Raw genomic sequence first — 17,863 nt, 5'->3', positions numbered from 1 at the left:
GGGGGGGGGGGGGGGGGGGGGGGGGGGGGGGGGGGGGGGGGGGGGGGGGGGGGGGGGGGGGGGGGGGGGGGGGGGGGGGGGGGGGGGGGGGGGGGGGGGGGGGGGGGGGGGGGGGGGGGGGGGGGGGGGGGGGGGGGGGGGGGGGGAGGTCATGGCTGAAGGCTTGCAAGTGTGAGGTGGTTGGAGTCGTCGGTCGAGGGGGGAGAAAGAAGGAAATGGGGAAAAAAAAAGAAAAAAAAAAAGAAAAGAGAAATTGGAAGAGTGAAACTGGGGGGTGGGCCCCACAGGAGTCTGACCGAGGGAAAATGGGGTCCAGCTGGCTATAAACGATCAAACGCCATGTGAGTGTGGGATACCACCAGCTGGCTCTGTCTCATTTTTTTTTGAGTGGGACCTATTATTTATTTTTCCCTTCCATCCTCCTCCGCCCCGTCCCTATGGGTTAGGCGCCACCACCGAAGAGGACTGGAGTCCACATCAGGTGCACGTGCTTGGTTTACTGTTCCCAATCTCACTATATTCTCCGGGGGAGATATCGCGATAAGTTTCTACTCCATGATTCCATAATACGGATACCGTGCTATTGAAGAAAAGAAAACAAAATCCCTACGGCGGTTGTCAGCCTCAGCCAGGACAAGAGGGGAAGAAGAAGAAGAAGAAGAAGAAGAAGAAGAAGACGAGGAAGAGGAAGGGCATTTCAGGAAAGAGGAGAACCAAAGTTTCACACACCCAACCGTCTGTGCTGGTGTGTAGTGAAGAGTAAGGAAAATGATAGTGCTTCGGTTGTTGCCCCGGCAGTTAAACTCTCTGGCTCTACAGTTATAACCCATAATACCCTTCTAATTCCTCTCCTTTCAACCATTTCACTTTCCTTCTTTCATTTTTTATTCTTACGTTGTCTGAAGCTCCCATTCCCCCCCTAGCTTTTTTTGAGCTCTTCTGGTTGCTCTACCACTTTCTCATCCTACCCCTCCTCCGCCACTCTCAGACAATGCGAGCCGTGTTCCCTCAAAAATTCATCTTCACTGCTAGCCTCTGACGTGCACAATCATCTCTTCTTCTTCTTCTTCCGCTTCTTCTTTCTGGAATTTCTTTTCCCAACATTGTTTTTCTCCTAATCTCCCTCTGGCTGCTTCTTATGGAAGCTGGGGAGGATTGTTGTGTCAAGGTCGCCGTCCAAATCCGTCCGCTCATCGGCGATGAGCGGCTTCAAGGGTGTAAGGATTGCGTCACCGTCATCTCCGGGAAGCCTCAGGTACTTTTCACACTCTCCCAATATGGATGTGGGTAGCTCCGACCTCTGGATTTGATTGTGGGGAGAGGTGGGTAGAGGTAGGGAGGGGGGTTACGTTCTTCTCAATGCCTACTTGTTTTAGGGCCATTTATTTCTTACCATACATTGGAGTTCTTTAATTTCCAGGTTCCCAGAGATCTAGATCTACTTCTGTAATGCCGTAATAGGCTAGATGGGTCTTTTTGTTCATTGACCCTCCTCTCAGATTCACCTCTGATTTTCACTTCGGCCGCTTTCCGATTGTAATTTGGTGAGGGGCAGTGGCTCGGGTACACAATCACTGTGGTAATATGGCGGCTGATGACGACGTTGTATTAAAATAGTACTTAACCGACCGACTCCGTCTTGAAAGTTCCTTGGCCAAATTTCCCAATCAGGGAACTGAAATCATCGCCCCGTCGGCATGATACTAATTTCGGGGGGCGGGATTTCTGCTAGTCTGATGGGTTCCCCCTTTCTTCTTTCGAGTCAATTAACTTTCTTTCATTTTTCACCTTAAAGAATTTTACCTGCGTCCTTCATCCATTCACCCAACGAAGAACCCTCAAAATTACTTCCATGACCACATTTACTGTCCCTATTTCATTTGTGTGTCAACTTAAGATCATAACTTTATAAAATGCATTTCATATACGAGTATACTCATGAATGTTCTTGTACGCGTGCTTAATTATGTTTTTAATTAGTGAGATTACATCTTATTTTGACTCCGGGGCAGGTACAAATTGGTTCCCATTCATTTACATTTGATCATGTCTACGGTAGCACGGGTTCACCCTCGTCCTTGATGTTTGAAGAATGTGTTTCTTCACTTGTTGATGGTTTATTCCAAGGCTATAATGCTACCGTTCTAGCCTATGGTCAGGTATAGTAACTTCAGAGCAGTGTCATATGATGTCTCGTGCTATCCAGTTTTTTTTCTCGTGTCATACAGTTTCTCATCTTAGTTGATAGTTTTGATGGATGCAGACTGGATCTGGGAAAACTTATACTATGGGCACAGGCTTCAGAGATGGTTGTCAGACAGGAATCATCCCTCAAGTCATGAATGTCTTGTTCAGCAAAATTGAAACTTTAAAGGATCAAATGGAATTTCAATTACATGTTTCCTTTATTGAGGTTGTTGTCATGATCCTTTCCTTGATGACTTTTTTTTAAAAAATTATTTGTTCTCCCAAACATTCTCAGTCCTTGTGCAAAGCTCTTACTATAATTTTTTATGGAAAAGATTCTCAAGGAAGAGGTACGAGACCTGCTAGATTCTTCTTCCTTTAGCAAAGTGGAGGGTGCCAATGGACATGCAGGGAAACTAACTCTACCTGGGAAACCACCAATACAAATTCGTGAATCGTCAAATGGCGTCATCACTCTAGCAGGTTCTACAGAAGTTAGTGTCAACACATTGAAAGAAATGGCCTCTTGTCTGGAGCAAGGATCACTGAGTAGAGCTACAGGAAGTACGAATATGAATAATCAGTCGAGGTAAAGCTTCCTAATGTACAATCGAAGTTATTTCTCTCAGGAATAGAACGTCTAGGAAAAAGTTTACATATCTCTTTAAGTTTCAGCTAGCCACCAAGAAAATTTATGGGTCGGCTTTATGGCAAGTGTTAGAACCTGTATATAACATCATCAGATATGGGGGTCTTTGAGCCACAAATTAATGATGTTCTGAGTAGAGCAATTTAATTTCCTTTGGAAACTTAAATTAAATGAGAATCTTAGATACTGACTCTGTTCCTGAATTTTATGATCTGTCTATAGTCGCTCACATGCCATCTTCACCATCACATTGGAGCAAATGCGTAAACTAAATCCCGCTTTTCCCGGAGAAGGCAATATTGAAAACATGAGTGAAGAGTATTTGTGCGCGAAGTTGCACTTGGTAGATCTAGCTGGATCTGAACGAGCCAAGAGAACCGGTTCCGATGGTTTACGTTTCAGGGAAGGTAAGTGGCATGGTTTATCATTCATTGGTGTTCATTTTTTTTGCATGTATTCGTTCACTCATCATATTGTATTTTCTAATAACAGGAATTCATATAAACAAGGGTCTTCTTGCACTTGGTAATGTCATCAGCGCTCTTGGTGATGAGAAGAAGCGCAAAGAAGGGGTTCATGTTCCATATAGGGACAGTAAATTGACTCGACTCCTACAGGTTTGGTTTCCATGTAGCTTGTCTTTTTTAACACGAGTACTGTTACAATTAGCCGTCCTCTTCTTTTATAATTTTAATTGTGGAATGAATTACTTGATAAAGAATCCCATTGAAAGATGAACCCAAGAAAATTGTTTTAGCCCAGAGAGTGAATCGTCAAATTGTTTCTCCATTTTGCAGGATTCTCTTGGTGGCAACAGCAGAACTGTTATGATAGGTAAACTTGTAATCTTGGTTTAGTCTGAAGCACAAGTGTATCACTTTCTTCTTTGTCAGATCCATCCTGTTTCTTTGTGCCATTCTCACCTAAGAAGCACATACTCTTCAGTTTTCGCTAGCAAGCATAAATGTATCTCTTTCTTCTTTGTCAGATCAATCCTGTTTCTTTGTGTCATTCTCACCTAAGAAGCACATACTCTTCAGTTTTCGCTAGCATTTCCGTGTCTGTCAGGTGCTTGGATACCCCGACACTTGTTCGACATGTATCGGACACTTGTTATCATAATGGATGTGTTAAACACTACAAAGTCAACATAGGCCCAACATTTGTTAAACATCAGATACTGAATTTGAATTAAGTTTGAGAGAAATGCATCAAACTCATTTTTTTAAGCATATAAGTTCATTAACCTATTGACTTTGAATTTTCTTCTGGTATAAAATGATGTATATTTTAATATAAACATGTCTTTGCCATGTCCATATCCTACATTTTTAAAGAATGGCTTACCACAGTGTCCGTGTTTTGTTGTATCCGTGTCTCGTATTCGTATTCGCGTTTCTTAGCTTCCCACAACCTCACACATCTTCCCTCCATTGCTAGCTGAATTATCAGGGCATTTGTTGACCAATATTTGAAATGAGTGCATCTTATTGCCTTACAATGGACCTTTTTCTCCACAGTTGCCGTTGAGCTTGATCTCCCATACCAATTGTTCCCTTCTTTTCCTTCTCCTGTGTCTGAAAATTTCATAATCTTTGCTATTGTTTGTTAAAAGTTATTTTTTGTATGTTCTTCCTATAATAGAATTGTTTTACTATCTTAGCCTGCATCAGCCCTGCTGATATTAATGCTGAGGAAACCCTCAACACTTTGAAGTACGCAAATCGAGCTCGCAATATCCAAAATAAGCCAATTGTAAGTATATGGAAACTCCTTTATTTGTCTTTTGGGATGATGAATACTATATTCTTTCTATAATGAATAGCCGGGTATATATCCCCTTCTTCATTGCGGACCAGGTCAACAGGGATCCCATGTCCAATGAAATGCTAAAGATGCGACAACAACTCGAATATCTGCAGGCAGAACTTTTTGCACGTGGAGGGTCTTCTTCTGATGAAATTCAGGTACATGATTATGAAACACTTTATAGCTCCACATTTCATTTACAACATTGTGTAATTTGTGAAACATTGTAATAGGTTCTCAAGGAACGGATTGCCTGGCTTGAAACAGCCAATCAGGATCTCTGTCGTGAGCTTCATGAATATCGTAGTCGATGTAGCACTGTGGAGCAATGTGAAACAGACTCCCAAGTCTGTGCCCAAGTATGTGTTCCCTCAACCTTTTCCTTTGCTTCCACAAATATGTTTATCTCCTAGAAAGTTTGTATGTGAACCTTGAATTTATCTTTCAGGATGGTATAAAATGCTCTGTCAAAAGTGATGGGCTCATAAATTGCTCGGTCAAAAGTGATGGGCTCAAAAGAGGCTTGCAAAGTATTGAGTCGCCTGATTTTCAAATGGTCGAAACCATGTCGGGTATGGCCTTATCTAAGCTTACTAGTAATATGTTGCTTTCCTTTCCATGTTTTGTTTAAATAGCTTTTACTAATTATTGTTTCGAAGTTGGCAGGTGAGTCGCGTGAAATAGATGAAGAGGTGGCAAAAGAGTGGGAGCATACACTTTTACAGAATAGTATGGACAAAGAATTGCATGAGCTAAACAAACGTCTAGAGGAAAAAGAGGTAAATTTTGAAAGATGACAACCGCAAAAAATTTAATCCGTCAATTTTATGAGGTTAACAGAACTTATGAAGACGGTTTAGTTATTATATTTTAGAGTATGGAAATCTTCTTTTGTTTATGTTAAGCGTTTTTATCCTTCGGTATCGTTTTAATTTACATGCTAATGCCTTTGTAGACGGAAATGAAACTTTTTGGAGGATTTGACACAGCAGCCCTGAAGCAGCATTTTGGGAAGAAAATTGTGGAACTGGAAGATGAGAAAAGAACTGTCCAGGTTATCCTCTACTTCAGTAGAATCTTTATCATTTTTGTGCTGTAATTTTGCTCATTCTTTTCACTCCTGCAGCAAGAGAGGGATCGCTTATTAGCTGAAGTTGAAAACCTGGCTGCTTGTTCTGATGGTCAAACACAGAAACTGCATGACGTACATTCCCAAAAACTCAAAACCCTTGAGTCTCAGGTGATTAAATCTCTCTCTTTTTAGAGAGCCTTTGTTTTCACATGAGAAAGAAATCCTCCAATATAAGTTCTAACCATTTTATTTTTTAAAATTTATTTATTTACAGATTCTAGAACTCAAGAAAAAACAGGAAAACCAGGTTCAGCTACTAAAGCAAAAACAAAAAAGTGATGAAGCAGCAAAAAAGTTGCAGGACGAAATTCAATTCATAAAGGCTCAGAAGGTAAACCCTTTATTTCCTGCGTATTTTCACTTCTATTCTTTTCTCTCCATTTGCTGAGCCTTGTAACTCGAAGGTTCAATTACAACAAAGGATGAAACAAGAGGCAGAACAATTTCGACAGTGGAAAGCGTCTCGTGAGAAAGAGCTCCTCCAGGTAACTCAACTGCCAGAATCTGTGTTCTCATCTTAGTTTTACGTTAGAATAATTATTGTGATCTGTTGCCAGAGTTGGTGTGACGGTGTTACAGTTTTTGGCTGCAATATTTTGAAATGTGCTTCATCTCATTATGCATTACTCTTTACTATTGAACGGATCGACCATGTTTCCTTGTATCTGTTATTCACTATTTTTTTTGACAACTTTAGCTACGAAAGGAGGGCAGGAGAAATGAATATGAAAGGTACAAACTGCAAGCTCTAAATCAGCGGCAGAAAATGGTTGGTACATCTTGCTTCCTTATTCATCATCCATCTGTCCTATTTCCTTCAACTCTGGCCAAATACGTTTATCCTAATGATTACAAGGCTCAAATGCATTGAATGCTTGATTATTATCTCGCAGTTTGGTTTTGCATGTAAAATTTGGCCACGTTTCTTGCCATCTATCATCAATATACAATTACTTGTTTCAGGTTCTTCAAAGAAAAACAGAGGAGGCTGCAATGGCCACTAAGAGGCTGAAGGAACTTCTAGAAGCTCGGAAATCTAATGGTCGTGAAAATTCAGGTATTTTCTTACTTAGAGTAAAGCAACTCTTGTAAGGCAATGCAAGGTGTGTAACTTGACAATGCCCTGTTCACAGGGGAACTGTTTTCCTGCTTGTACCATTTAATTGATTTAAGACTCGATTCTTTTCTGTTGATTTTTTCAGGTATTACAAATGGAAATGGAATGAACGGGCAGGTATTTTCTGGGCTGTTTCATTGCTTCCCTCCCTATTAAGTAGGCTCAATCCCGTTTCTAATGGAAATTTCTCTTTCTAGAGCAATGAGAAATCTCTACAACGCTGGCTTGACCATGAATTGGAAGTGATGGTGAACGTGCATGAAGTCCGTTTCGAATATGAAAAACAAAGCCAAGTGTACGTGTCATATGAGACCTTACATTGTATTATGAGTAAAATAAAATGTGAATATATATTGATTTTTCTGCAATGCAGGCGAGCTGCACTTGCGGAAGAGTTATCCATGCTGAGGCAAGTGGATGAGTTTGTTTCAAAGGGCCTCAGTCCTCCCAGAGGGAAAAATGGTTTCGCTAGGTAAGCATTGTTTTCAAACAAAATAGTTCGTTCACCTTCTAGGTTCTCACATAAAGAAGTGGATAGTATCTAATTTTTGCATGATCAGAGTGTCCTCTATGTCACCAACCGCAAGAATGGCCAGAATAACATCACTTGAAAACATGCTAAGCATATCCTCAAATTCCCTTGTGGCGATGGCTTCACAGCTTTCCGAGGCAGAGGAGCGAGATCGTGCCTTCACCAACCGTGGACGTTGGAACCAATTGCGCTCCATGGGAGATGCTAAGAATTTGCTTCAATACATGTTCAATTCTCTTGCTGATGCACGGTAATTATTCTGCTCCTGTCACCCATATTTTTTCTCGGATTAGAGATATTCAATTTCTTGGATCGTGAGTTCATCTTCTTAGAACATGTGAATCAGAACTAGTATTACATCTTAAGGGTACAATTGATACCCAAAAAGGGCAATTCAAAAGAAAATATTTGGAAATTTTGGAAATTTTAGAGCTATGCAGCCGCCATTTTTTCCTCCCTGGGACTGCAAGTTGAAATTGGAATTTGATGAGAATTGATTGATATTCAACCTTTTCCATGTATATAATCCTTTTTAAATCAGAATATTCACTTCTCTACCTAATTTTATGTATCACTTTGCTTGTTATTTACAGGTGCCAATTATGGGAAAAGGAACTAGAAACTAGGGAAATGAAGGAGCAACTGAAAGAACTTGTGGGACTGTTGCGACAGAGTGAGACACGTAAAAAGGAAGTAGAGAAAGAACTAAAATTGAGAGAGAAGGCTGTTGCAATTGCATTGGCTTCATCTTCACCGGTGAGTATGACCATTACAAGAAATCCTACTTTGGCTTGCTGAGTGAAGGTCTATATTTCTGCTTAGTGGTTAATTTGGTACGAGTTCAAACTGTTCAAGCTGGAATATGAATAAACGCAGATACTTCATCCGTTGATGTTGAAGTTATAGGACCAAATCAAAACTTCTTTTATTAGAACCATATTTTGGCAAAACCTGTGAAATATTTAACGAGGTGCATGGACAGTTGTAGAAATGGCATAGAACCTGTGACCTTTTTGTGTAATAGTGTGAGATCCCACCTTGGATGGAGAGGGGAATGAAGCATTCCTTATAAGGGTGTGGAAACCTATCCCTAACAGACACGTTTTAAAACCATGAGGCTGACGACGATACGTAATGGGCAAATACGGACAATATATGCTAGTGGTGGACTATTACAAATGGTATCAGAGCTAGTCACCGGGCGATGTTCTAGCGAGGACACTAGGCCCCCAAGGGGGGTGGATTGTGAGATCCCACATCGGTTGGAGAGGGGAATGAAGCATTCTTTTTAAGAGTGTGGAAACCTCTCCCTAGCAGACACGTTTTAAAATTGTGAGGCTGATGGCGATACGTAACATGCCAAAGGGGATAAATTTTACTAGTGGTGGGCTTGGGATGTTACAAATGGTATCAGAGCTAGTCACCGTGCGGTGTGTTAACAAGGACACTAGGTCCACAAGGGGGGTGGATTGTGAGATCCCACATCGGTTGAAGAGGGGGAACAAAGATTCCTAAATGCGTTTTAAAACCGTTAGGTTGACAGAAATGTGTAACGGATCAAAGTAGACAATATCTGCTAGGAGTGGGCTTGAGCTGTTACAAATAGCATGCAAGAAAACTTTGAAACTTTTCGATTCACTGATCTAGTAATTAGTGGTAGCTTGAGATCTATATTCAATTAGTGATGATAGAGGGGACACTACCCACATCTATGTGGGAATTAGATGTGGGTAGTGACCCACATCTAATTCCTAGCTTTGCTTGATCTTGCCATTTCTATCCCTCATCTTTCTTTGTTAACATAATTAGAAATCTGTCTTATTGGTGACTTCGCTTATTTTCAGGTCCATCATGAGCATGAGAGTACACCACCTACATCGAGACACTTTGCTGATGAATTGGGAGGTTCTTTGTCCCCAATGTCGGTACCAGCCCCGAAGCAACTCAAGTACACAGCAGGAATTGCCAATGGTTCCGTTAGAGATTCTGCAGCATTCCTGGACCAAACACGAAAGGTTACCATTTTCCCCATTCATTTACTGTCTTAGGAGTTGAGCTGACATTTTTCTTAGAAGGGTGTGCTATTAATGCAGATGGTACCAATAGGAAACTTATCAATGAAGAAGTTAGCCACTGTCGGACAAGCTGGAAAACTATGGAGATGGAAGCGAAGTCATCACCAATGGCTGTTACAGTTTAAATGGAAGTGGCAGAAACCATGGAGACTTTCAGAATGGATCAGGCATAGTGATGAAACAATAATGAGATCAAGGCCTCGACCACATGCTCTGCCTGCTGGGATGTGATATTTGGTGGTTTTGGGTTTATTGTCCCCCAAATATCATTTTGACTTTCAACTATGATACCACCTTATATCACGGGAACAAATTGGAACAAGTGCAGGTACTCTTCTTGATTTTAAAACCAATTGGAGTAAGGTTAAAATTCTGCACATATTCCTTAATGACTTCTGATTCATCCATTTGTATCTACTTGAAGCTGACATGATCTTTTTCCAATGACAGCAGCTGAAGTCAGAGTTATATGATCTCTGCATTTTCTTCAATGGAAAACCATTTTGGTAGATTTGTGATTTTGGATTCTTTTTCGTTGTGGTTCACATTTGAAGCATCTTGTAAAGCTTGTGTGGATGCTACAAAATGGGTCACCCGACTAGCTAAGAAGGCCGCAAGTGCGGGAACGAGGCGAGCATAGATACAACGGATAGATAACTCGCTGAAGATAGTTTTCTAATGTTCTTTTCCACCCTCCTTTGTATATCTTGTCAATAGCAAGAAAAGGAATGCAGGAATACACGTATGGAAAGTTTTTTTAGTCATTTGGTTTTTCTTTGTTTTGAGGACATTATTGATTTGTTGAAAGGAACTATTAGGTTGGAGGAGAAAAAAAAAAAAAACAGAATTCTTTTCTAATACGTTTTGACATTCTTGTGTGACACTAATCTTATTACTTGATATGACTGAAGCTTTGTAAATTAATCTTATTACTTGATATGACTGAAGCTTTGTAAATTAATCTTATTACTTGATATGACTGAAGCTTTGTAAATGCATTTGTATTGAAGCAAAAGAAGTATCTTTCAGACTGATATGATTGAAACCTACCCTAAGTGAAAACTTTTCTCTAATAGTTTTCACTCTAACCTACGATATTTTAAAAAACTGACCTACAAAAGTAGACAAATGTTACTAGCAGTCACCTTAAAGTAGAAAAATGTTACTAGCAGTCACCTTGAGCAGGCGATTGAGAACGAGTTGCTAGCAATACTTCTGCTAATACTTCTGTGTAGTAATATTGAATATAAACACAATCTGAGAGAACAGTTGATCGAGTATGGCCGATATTATCCCCATGAGAATTGAACAATCAGCATATGACAAGTACTGATCACCAGTCAATGTTATCAGAAAAACCAGCTGGGCCTTAAAACACGATTTGAAAGGGAACAAAAGGGAGTTATCTCAATACAAGAATTTTCTTCTGAGATATGAGGGTGGACGTTGCCCCTTCCAAAACGAGAACTTATGACTCCAAATGATCTTTGCAAATCATATTGATCATGTTTACACTTTTCTTCGCTCACTTGTGCGGAGGAAGATGTTGAAAGCTACTCAAGGGACAACCCACTTACAACAATCGGCTACATCATTTAAAACCTTATCTTGACCTAGCATTAACAACAACTAGGGGCGTGCCAACATAAAAGCAGCTGCGCCATGTACAAATCAAAAGACACAAATACAAGTTTTGGAGGATTCTTTTCGCCAGGTAAGCCAAGAATGAAGATTGGTTCCCGAATACAAGTTAGATCCGGGCACACCAATATGCATAATGCTCATCTTTGCGATGGTTACTAACAAGACCCCCACATTGCAAACAAATAAAACTGCTCCCGTCTGAGAAGGCATCCATAACAATTTGCATCCTACCAGTTTCTGCCAGAATAGAATTACCGTGAGCATCCACAACCAAAGAGCCAGATATGTCATTGTTACTATCTGTAGGTTCAGGGTTCAGAGGCTGGGCTTCAGCTATGGCACACTCTGCAAATAAAGAAGCTAGTTGATCAACATCGGCAGTCTCCTGAAATCGGGTTCTGTACAGCTCACGGGCACGGTGCAAGGATTGAATGACTGCTGCATCCCCACCTTGGGTTCTCATTGCCATTACAACCTGTTCGAACATGAAAAACAAGGTGCTGAAAGCTACTAACAAAAATTGTAGTCCTTAATCTTTCCTCTAACAGATAATCTCATATGCCCCACCCATGATTTAACCATGCTGATTGAGGCATCTGAGCTGACTACTACAACTACATAAATGTGTATTATCCTTTCCTCTAGGTTCTAAAAGCCACGAAACAATATAAGCTTACAAACATCTGTCTCAATCAGCATGGGGGGTGGAAAGCTCATGATTATAACAAGTAATATACAATACAATTGGTATTCAAAGAAGAAAAAAAAAGTAAGATACAATTAATAAATATAGGTTGAAAACGCATTTAGATCAATGAACAGAAAGTTCTAACACATTCCAATTCTTTGTTGGTTTTAAAACAACGTTGGCAAATAAAACCCAAGTGTAGTTTTTTTTAATTCTTTTTGAACAAGAGACACTCTACTGTAGGTTTTTAGTTCTGAGAAATTGACCACTGCAATCAGCTCGTGACAACAGATTTATGAGAATGCCGATTGAAATTTAATTTACAACTAGATTTTTTTTATGAATATTTAAACTTTCATGGAGAAGAGAATAACTATTACAAGGGCATACAAAAAGAGAGCCTAAAAAAGGAAGGCAAACTACAAAAAGGGCCAACAATCTAGAGAAATAAACCCTAACTAACAATTATAAAAGGATTTTGTTACTGAAGCTCACAGGCCACATAGTCAAACAGCACAAACCCACCTCTAGTGGATATTGTCCTCTTTGGACTTTCCTTCAGGGGTTTCCCTCAAAGTTTTAAAACACGTCCACTAGGGGAGAGGTTTCCACACTCTTATAAGGAATGCTTCGTTTTCCTCTCCACCGATGTGAGGTCTCACAAATCTAACCCCCTTGGGGGCCCAACGTCCTACTGGGACACCGCTCGGTGTCTGACTCTGATAACATTTGTAACAGCCAAACCGCTAGCAAATATTGTTCTCTTTGGACATTCCCTTTTGAGATTCTCCTCAAGGTTTTAAAACGCGTCCACTAAGGAGAGGTTTCCACACCCTTGTAAGGAATGTTTTGTTCCCCTCTCCAACCAACGTGGAATCTCACAATCCATCCCCCTTGAGGGCCTAGTGTACTCGTTGGCATACTACTCAGTGTCTAACTCTAATGCCATTTATAACATCTCAAGACCACCGTTAGTAGATATTGTCCTCTTTGGGCTTTCCCTTCCAAGCTTCCCCTCAAGGTTTTAAAACGCGTCTACTAGGATGATAGGTTTCCACACCCTTATAGGATTGTTTGGTTCTCCTCTCCAACCGATGTGAGATCTCACAATCCGACCCCCTTGGAGGCCCAACGTCCTTGCTGGCACACCACTCGATGTTTGACTCTGATAGCCCACCGCTCGCAGATATGTCCTCTTTGAGCTTTCCCTTTCAAGCTTCCTCTCAAGGTTTTAAAACGCGTTTGCTAATGAGAGGTTTCCACACCCTTATAAGGAATGCTTCATTCTCCTCTCCAACCGATGTGGGATCTCAAATATAGAATCTAACAAAGAACCAGACCTCACTTGGAGGTCTCTCAAGCTCTCGAAAAAATTTTATTATTCCTTTCACCCCAAAAGTCTCCACATAATAGCACATACCCTAGATTGTCACAAAAAAACTTGCCTTTTTGTAGAAAGGAATTTGACTACAGCTTGCTTAATACAATCATTCCAACACACCAAAATATCAATGACAAAAACATTTAAGAGAGAGAAGTGGCGGCACTTCAGATTCTATTAAGATCGGCAAGACTTGGGAGCTGTATGTAAAATGGAAACAGGTAAAGGTAGACCAGCCGTTTCTGTATATATATATATATGAAAGCGGATTCTGTAAATATTAGAAATAAATGGACTTTCACCACTTGAAGGTCAAGAGATTTCAGGTCAATAGTTTGCTGGTTGCCTGGTACTTTGAGCAGTCGGGGTAGTCGGGGACTCAGGAAGGTCATTTTCAGTGATGGAGACCAAGCAAGCTATCTTTAACATCGAGCATGAAAAGGCAAAGGAAGGTGATGGCTTCATACTTCTTACTTGTTAGAGACTTGCTTGAAAGAAAATAGGGACGTAAGAAAGGTTACTCTTTGGGAGGCATCCTAAGAATTCTATAAGAATAACATCATAAACTAATTCCCACAGAGGTAACTACTACTATGATCCACAAAAAACCTACTCTACCATAACTGGGGTCCGTGCCGCTTTTATTTTTGTCAGTGCTGTACCCAAAGTTATTGGCCGTTACATTTATCACAATTGGGCTATTTTTTTTCAATTTATTTATTTCAAGTACAACCACTAAATGAAGCATTTGAATTGAATGAGATTCCTCTTCTTTCAGGCACTTGCGTTCTGCGTTCTCATTCTTCACCCTTTTTTTCTTTCCCTTTTAATTGTGGGTGGGTGGGGATTTTGCAAATTGCCTTCCTTCTTGAGCTTCAGACCTTCCTGTGAGTTATTATTACTATGAAAGATGTGCCACTCTAACTTCAGGATTGTATTTCCAGAGATGGAAATCAAGCAAGCTATCCTTAACACTGAGAATAAGAAAGCTCCAGGATGTGATGCCATTTTCTAGTCTAGCTTCAAAGAAAATTGGAGTCTTTAGCAGGTGTTTTAATAATTTTATGAAAAAAATAACAGCGAAACCCAACTACTAGAAATGTAAAGATGACAATTATCTTCTGAAAATTCGGCTTGACAAGAAGTTGAAGTCTTTTACCAATGGTTCAAGCGAGGAGGAAAGCCCTATTGGCGAATTTTGAATCCCCTTTGGCAACCGGAACTCAACTGAAGTGATTTAATTTACAGAAACTCCACAACTTTTATAGTTCAAAGAAAAACCAGAAGCTAAATATAAATAAGCCATCGCAGAAAAGTTCCGAAAGAAGAAAACAGACCATGAATTCCAAGTGAGGCAAGTTTTTTTTTTAATTTTTTCTGTAAACATACCGCTTGGAGGGCTTGGGTAGGGTTTCGTTGATCGATGAATTGCCGAGCCAATGTGAGCAAGTCGCGAACAGAATCGCCTTCGCCTGCTCTATTTGACGCAAATTCAGTCTCCATCATGTCCGACTTCGAACAATCCATAGTATCATCGGCAAATTTAACTTGAGAAATCCAGGGCACAGTTCCTTTTTGATTGATTATCGGTTTTGTAATGGAAATATGCTTCCAAATCACAGCATCGCTAGATGGTTCTAGCAGGTTCTATAAGCACCCCCAGGGCTCTCTCGCTCTCTCGCGCGCGTACTGGATATGTCGTGGCGGAACGGCATTTGGGATTTTATTTATATCATAATTCGCAAAAGTATTTCTAACAATTGGGAAAGCACTGTTTTTTATTTACTCTTTTTGTAATTAAAATAGAAAATAAATTGAGCAGAAATTAAATATGAGCTCATGTAATATAATTAATTAATATCAGATCCATTTCAAGTATATATTTATTGAATTAAACATTTATATCATGTGTTTGATAAATTAAATACTGTAATTAGCATTTGAAAACAATGATTTATAATAATCGATAACCTAACCCGAAGCACTAATCCCAACATAGTGGGAAACAAACAGAAGTTGGGCGCGCGCAGGCGCACACCCCACCGCCCATGCACAAATTTCTTATCTTCTGCCCTATGCGCTGCTCTTCGGAAGGTTAGAGACCCGCAAAGCTTCCACAGCATTTTCCATGGTGGATCCGCCTCTTTGCGCTCCGGGGATGTTTATTTTCGTGACAGGTGTCTCTACACATCTGCTTGATTAGCGTTAAACCACAATACTAATGCCATAGTCCCGACGGGAAATGTTCTGAATTAGGAAACGATAATGAATTGTAGTGTATAAATCCGTTTCCCCTTGCTGTGGGGTTGATGGAAGATGTAACTGAGAATGTTCTTGGAATTACAATTGAAAAACACAGACAATGCGCTTCCGAGATGGGGCTCGGAATGTATAAAACTAGGGCAAATGTGGCCAGTATTTGGGAATGAAAGAAATTGGGGGATTAAAAGGGGGAAGCATGCAGGGCATGAAAGTGTAAGACCACATGCGAGGGCAGATTCTCGGAAATGCTAGGAATTTTGCACATTCAACAATTGGTCTCTGGAAAGGCAGATCTGGAATGCAATTGTTCCTAATATTTAATATACCTCTTCCTATCAAAATCCGACACAGAGGCCCAACAACTGTGAAATAATTGTCCGACAAAGATAGATTTACCAGATTTCCAAGCGCACAAATGACTTCCGGCACCATACCATACAGTAGATTTCCTGCGAAATTCAACTGCTCCACGTTCTTTAGGCAACCCAGGGAAAAGGGCAGTGGTCCTGTTAGTCGATTGCTGCCGGCATCAAACACGATTGCTTCGTCAAGTGATCCTAACTCATAAGGCAGACACCCTGATAGTGAGTTGTTTAAGAGAAGAACCTCAGTCAGAGATGACAAAGCTTTTACTATGCCACCGGGAATTGGACCACTGAATTTATTGTTGGCTAATGTGAGGTAGAGAATATGGGTGGTGGAAAGACTGTCTGGGAGACTCTGCATGAAATTGTTGTTGTTGATGAGGAGAAAATCAAGGTCCTGGACGAAGACTTGAGGTGGGATTGACCCAGTAAAGAAATTGAACCTAAGGTCTAAGAAGGTGAGGCTGTTTAGACCAACAACAGCAGCGGGAAAAGGACCAGACAATCGGTTGTTGCTCACATCAAGCTCGTATAGGTAAGGGAGCCTGGTAATGTTTGTGGAGATGGTGCCTGCAAAATTGTTGGAATTGGCATGAAAAACAGCAATGTCAGGGAGCTGATCGAGGAAGCCATCGAGGGATGGTGCACTGAGTTGGAAGCCATTGAAGTCAATAGACGCGACCGCCGTGGCAGACTTGTTGTCCGGTGGGTTGTCACAGTAAAAGCCTTTGTATTTGCATATATCCGATCCAACCCATGTTTTAGTGATTCCTAGAGGGTCCGAGGTGATAACTGACTTGAACTTTTGAATCACAGGGTACACCACTGAAAGCCTCAGGTCTTCAAATATCAAAACCTCTGCTTCAACAGGCAAAAGAGATGATGGCTGAGGAGTTATCGCTTGCTTACAGTGAGACCAGCCGTGATCACAGCCTTCTACTTTGAAATCTTGCGTTTTGCTGTCGCTACTGTTGGCTATGGCGTGGACAACCAAAGAAGAAAGCAGGTTGAAGAACAGAAACAGCAAAACTCTGCCAGGTATTTTACTCATTCTTATCAACCCAACAAATTGCTTGCTCTCCAGTTATTCAGAACTCTATAAGCATAGAAGTGAAAATCAGACCAAGTTTCATAAACACAGCCTGTTTATATAAGAAACTAAAAGTTGCCAAAGGAAGAGGGAATGCTGTAAACCTCATTAGGTTCAAGCAGAGCAGGTATGGGTCTGCAAATTAGTAGGCACAAAACCAAAAGCTAAAAAAAAAAGATAGGTTACAGTACAAACGAAAGATCCCAACTTTACAACGAATGGGTCCAATACATGAAGTCCCAACCAACACTGAAAACAGAAGCCAAGTGGTAATGATATAAAAAACTATAATGAAGCGTGGGAATGCACAAAGACCACCATCCCAATAGACGCTCATCAGATTGAAGATATGACATCACAACTTCATCTTCTAATCTGCCTTCTTACATATTCATCTGCCTCTTTAGTTCTATAAAGTGAACTCGTACGGGTCTGATTAATTAATAGTATTTAATTTGGCATTTGGACCATGATTTGTTAAATCATTATATTTATAAGATCATACATTATCCTCTGAGTTGTAAAGAACAGCAGTCTTGTATTGAAGGATCGGGATAGGTGCTACGGAAGTCAACTATTTTTCTTTATTTTGAAGTCACTTTTCTGCCCATTGGATTCCATTATCATAAGATGATAAATATGATTGCGATATTTGGATACAGCTGGGCATCCGACTTAGTGGATCAAGAACTCATTGTCTTGATACACACTAAAAACCAGCTCCTTTATTGTATTCTTTTTGAAAAGGCATAGGCATGAGTGACGATTTAATTACATCCATAATGAAGACTGAATTTTGTCAATTGCAATGTGATTGATGAACCAATCATAGCCATTAAAGATCTATGCAAAACTTGGCCTTCCCATGATCAATAAGGAAGATGATATGGATTATAACACTTCAATAAGGAAGATGATAGGGATTATAACAC

General features: G+C 40.4%; 3 protein-coding genes across 4 annotated transcripts; 1 reads left to right on the top strand and 2 right to left on the bottom strand.

The window, feature by feature from the left end:
- The first annotated feature begins 599 nt into the window (after nt 1-599).
- On the top strand, nt 600-10,343 carry LOC111476433 (kinesin-like protein KIN-4A). Of its 2 annotated transcripts, none has more exons than XM_023120092.1 (26): nt 600-1,255; nt 2,013-2,159; nt 2,264-2,413; nt 2,523-2,776; nt 3,059-3,243; nt 3,329-3,453; nt 3,634-3,670; nt 4,500-4,591; nt 4,696-4,803; nt 4,879-5,004; nt 5,094-5,217; nt 5,312-5,424; nt 5,601-5,699; nt 5,772-5,885; nt 5,992-6,108; nt 6,182-6,262; nt 6,475-6,546; nt 6,741-6,834; nt 6,980-7,011; nt 7,092-7,189; nt 7,268-7,366; nt 7,455-7,676; nt 8,020-8,182; nt 9,271-9,441; nt 9,520-9,829; nt 9,955-10,343. In XM_023120092.1, the coding sequence occupies exons 1-25, from the start codon at nt 1,139-1,141 to the stop codon at nt 9,730-9,732; spliced, it is 3,153 nt and encodes a 1,050-aa protein (XP_022975860.1). In that variant the 5' UTR covers nt 600-1,138; the 3' UTR covers nt 9,733-9,829; nt 9,955-10,343. The 2 variants fall into 2 exon arrangements, with proteins under 2 accessions (XP_022975860.1, XP_022975859.1); XM_023120091.1 differs by having other exon boundaries at nt 607-1,255; nt 9,952-10,343.
- Nucleotides 10,344-10,954: 611 nt separating this feature from the next.
- Nucleotides 10,955-14,935, bottom strand: LOC111477288. Its single transcript, XM_023121357.1, has 2 exons — nt 14,604-14,935; nt 10,955-11,620 (listed from the first exon to the last, which is right to left on the bottom strand). The coding sequence occupies exons 1-2, from the start codon at nt 14,739-14,741 to the stop codon at nt 11,252-11,254; spliced, it is 507 nt and encodes a 168-aa protein (XP_022977125.1). The 5' UTR covers nt 14,742-14,935; the 3' UTR covers nt 10,955-11,251.
- A 498-nt stretch (nt 14,936-15,433) lies between these two features.
- On the bottom strand, nt 15,434-17,168 carry LOC111477224 (uncharacterized protein At4g06744-like). Its single transcript, XM_023121267.1, has one exon. It carries the CDS (start codon nt 16,890-16,892, stop codon nt 15,612-15,614), a length of 1,281 nt encoding a protein of 426 aa, XP_022977035.1. The 5' UTR covers nt 16,893-17,168; the 3' UTR covers nt 15,434-15,611.
- Between the last annotated feature and the right edge of the window lie 695 nt (nt 17,169-17,863).

This window comes from Cucurbita maxima, unplaced genomic scaffold, assembly GCF_002738345.1.
Source record: "Cucurbita maxima cultivar Rimu unplaced genomic scaffold, Cmax_1.0 Cma_Scf00003, whole genome shotgun sequence".
Taxonomy (NCBI): domain Eukaryota; kingdom Viridiplantae; phylum Streptophyta; class Magnoliopsida; order Cucurbitales; family Cucurbitaceae; genus Cucurbita; species Cucurbita maxima.
This window is presented reverse-complemented; position numbering and strand designations above follow the sequence as displayed.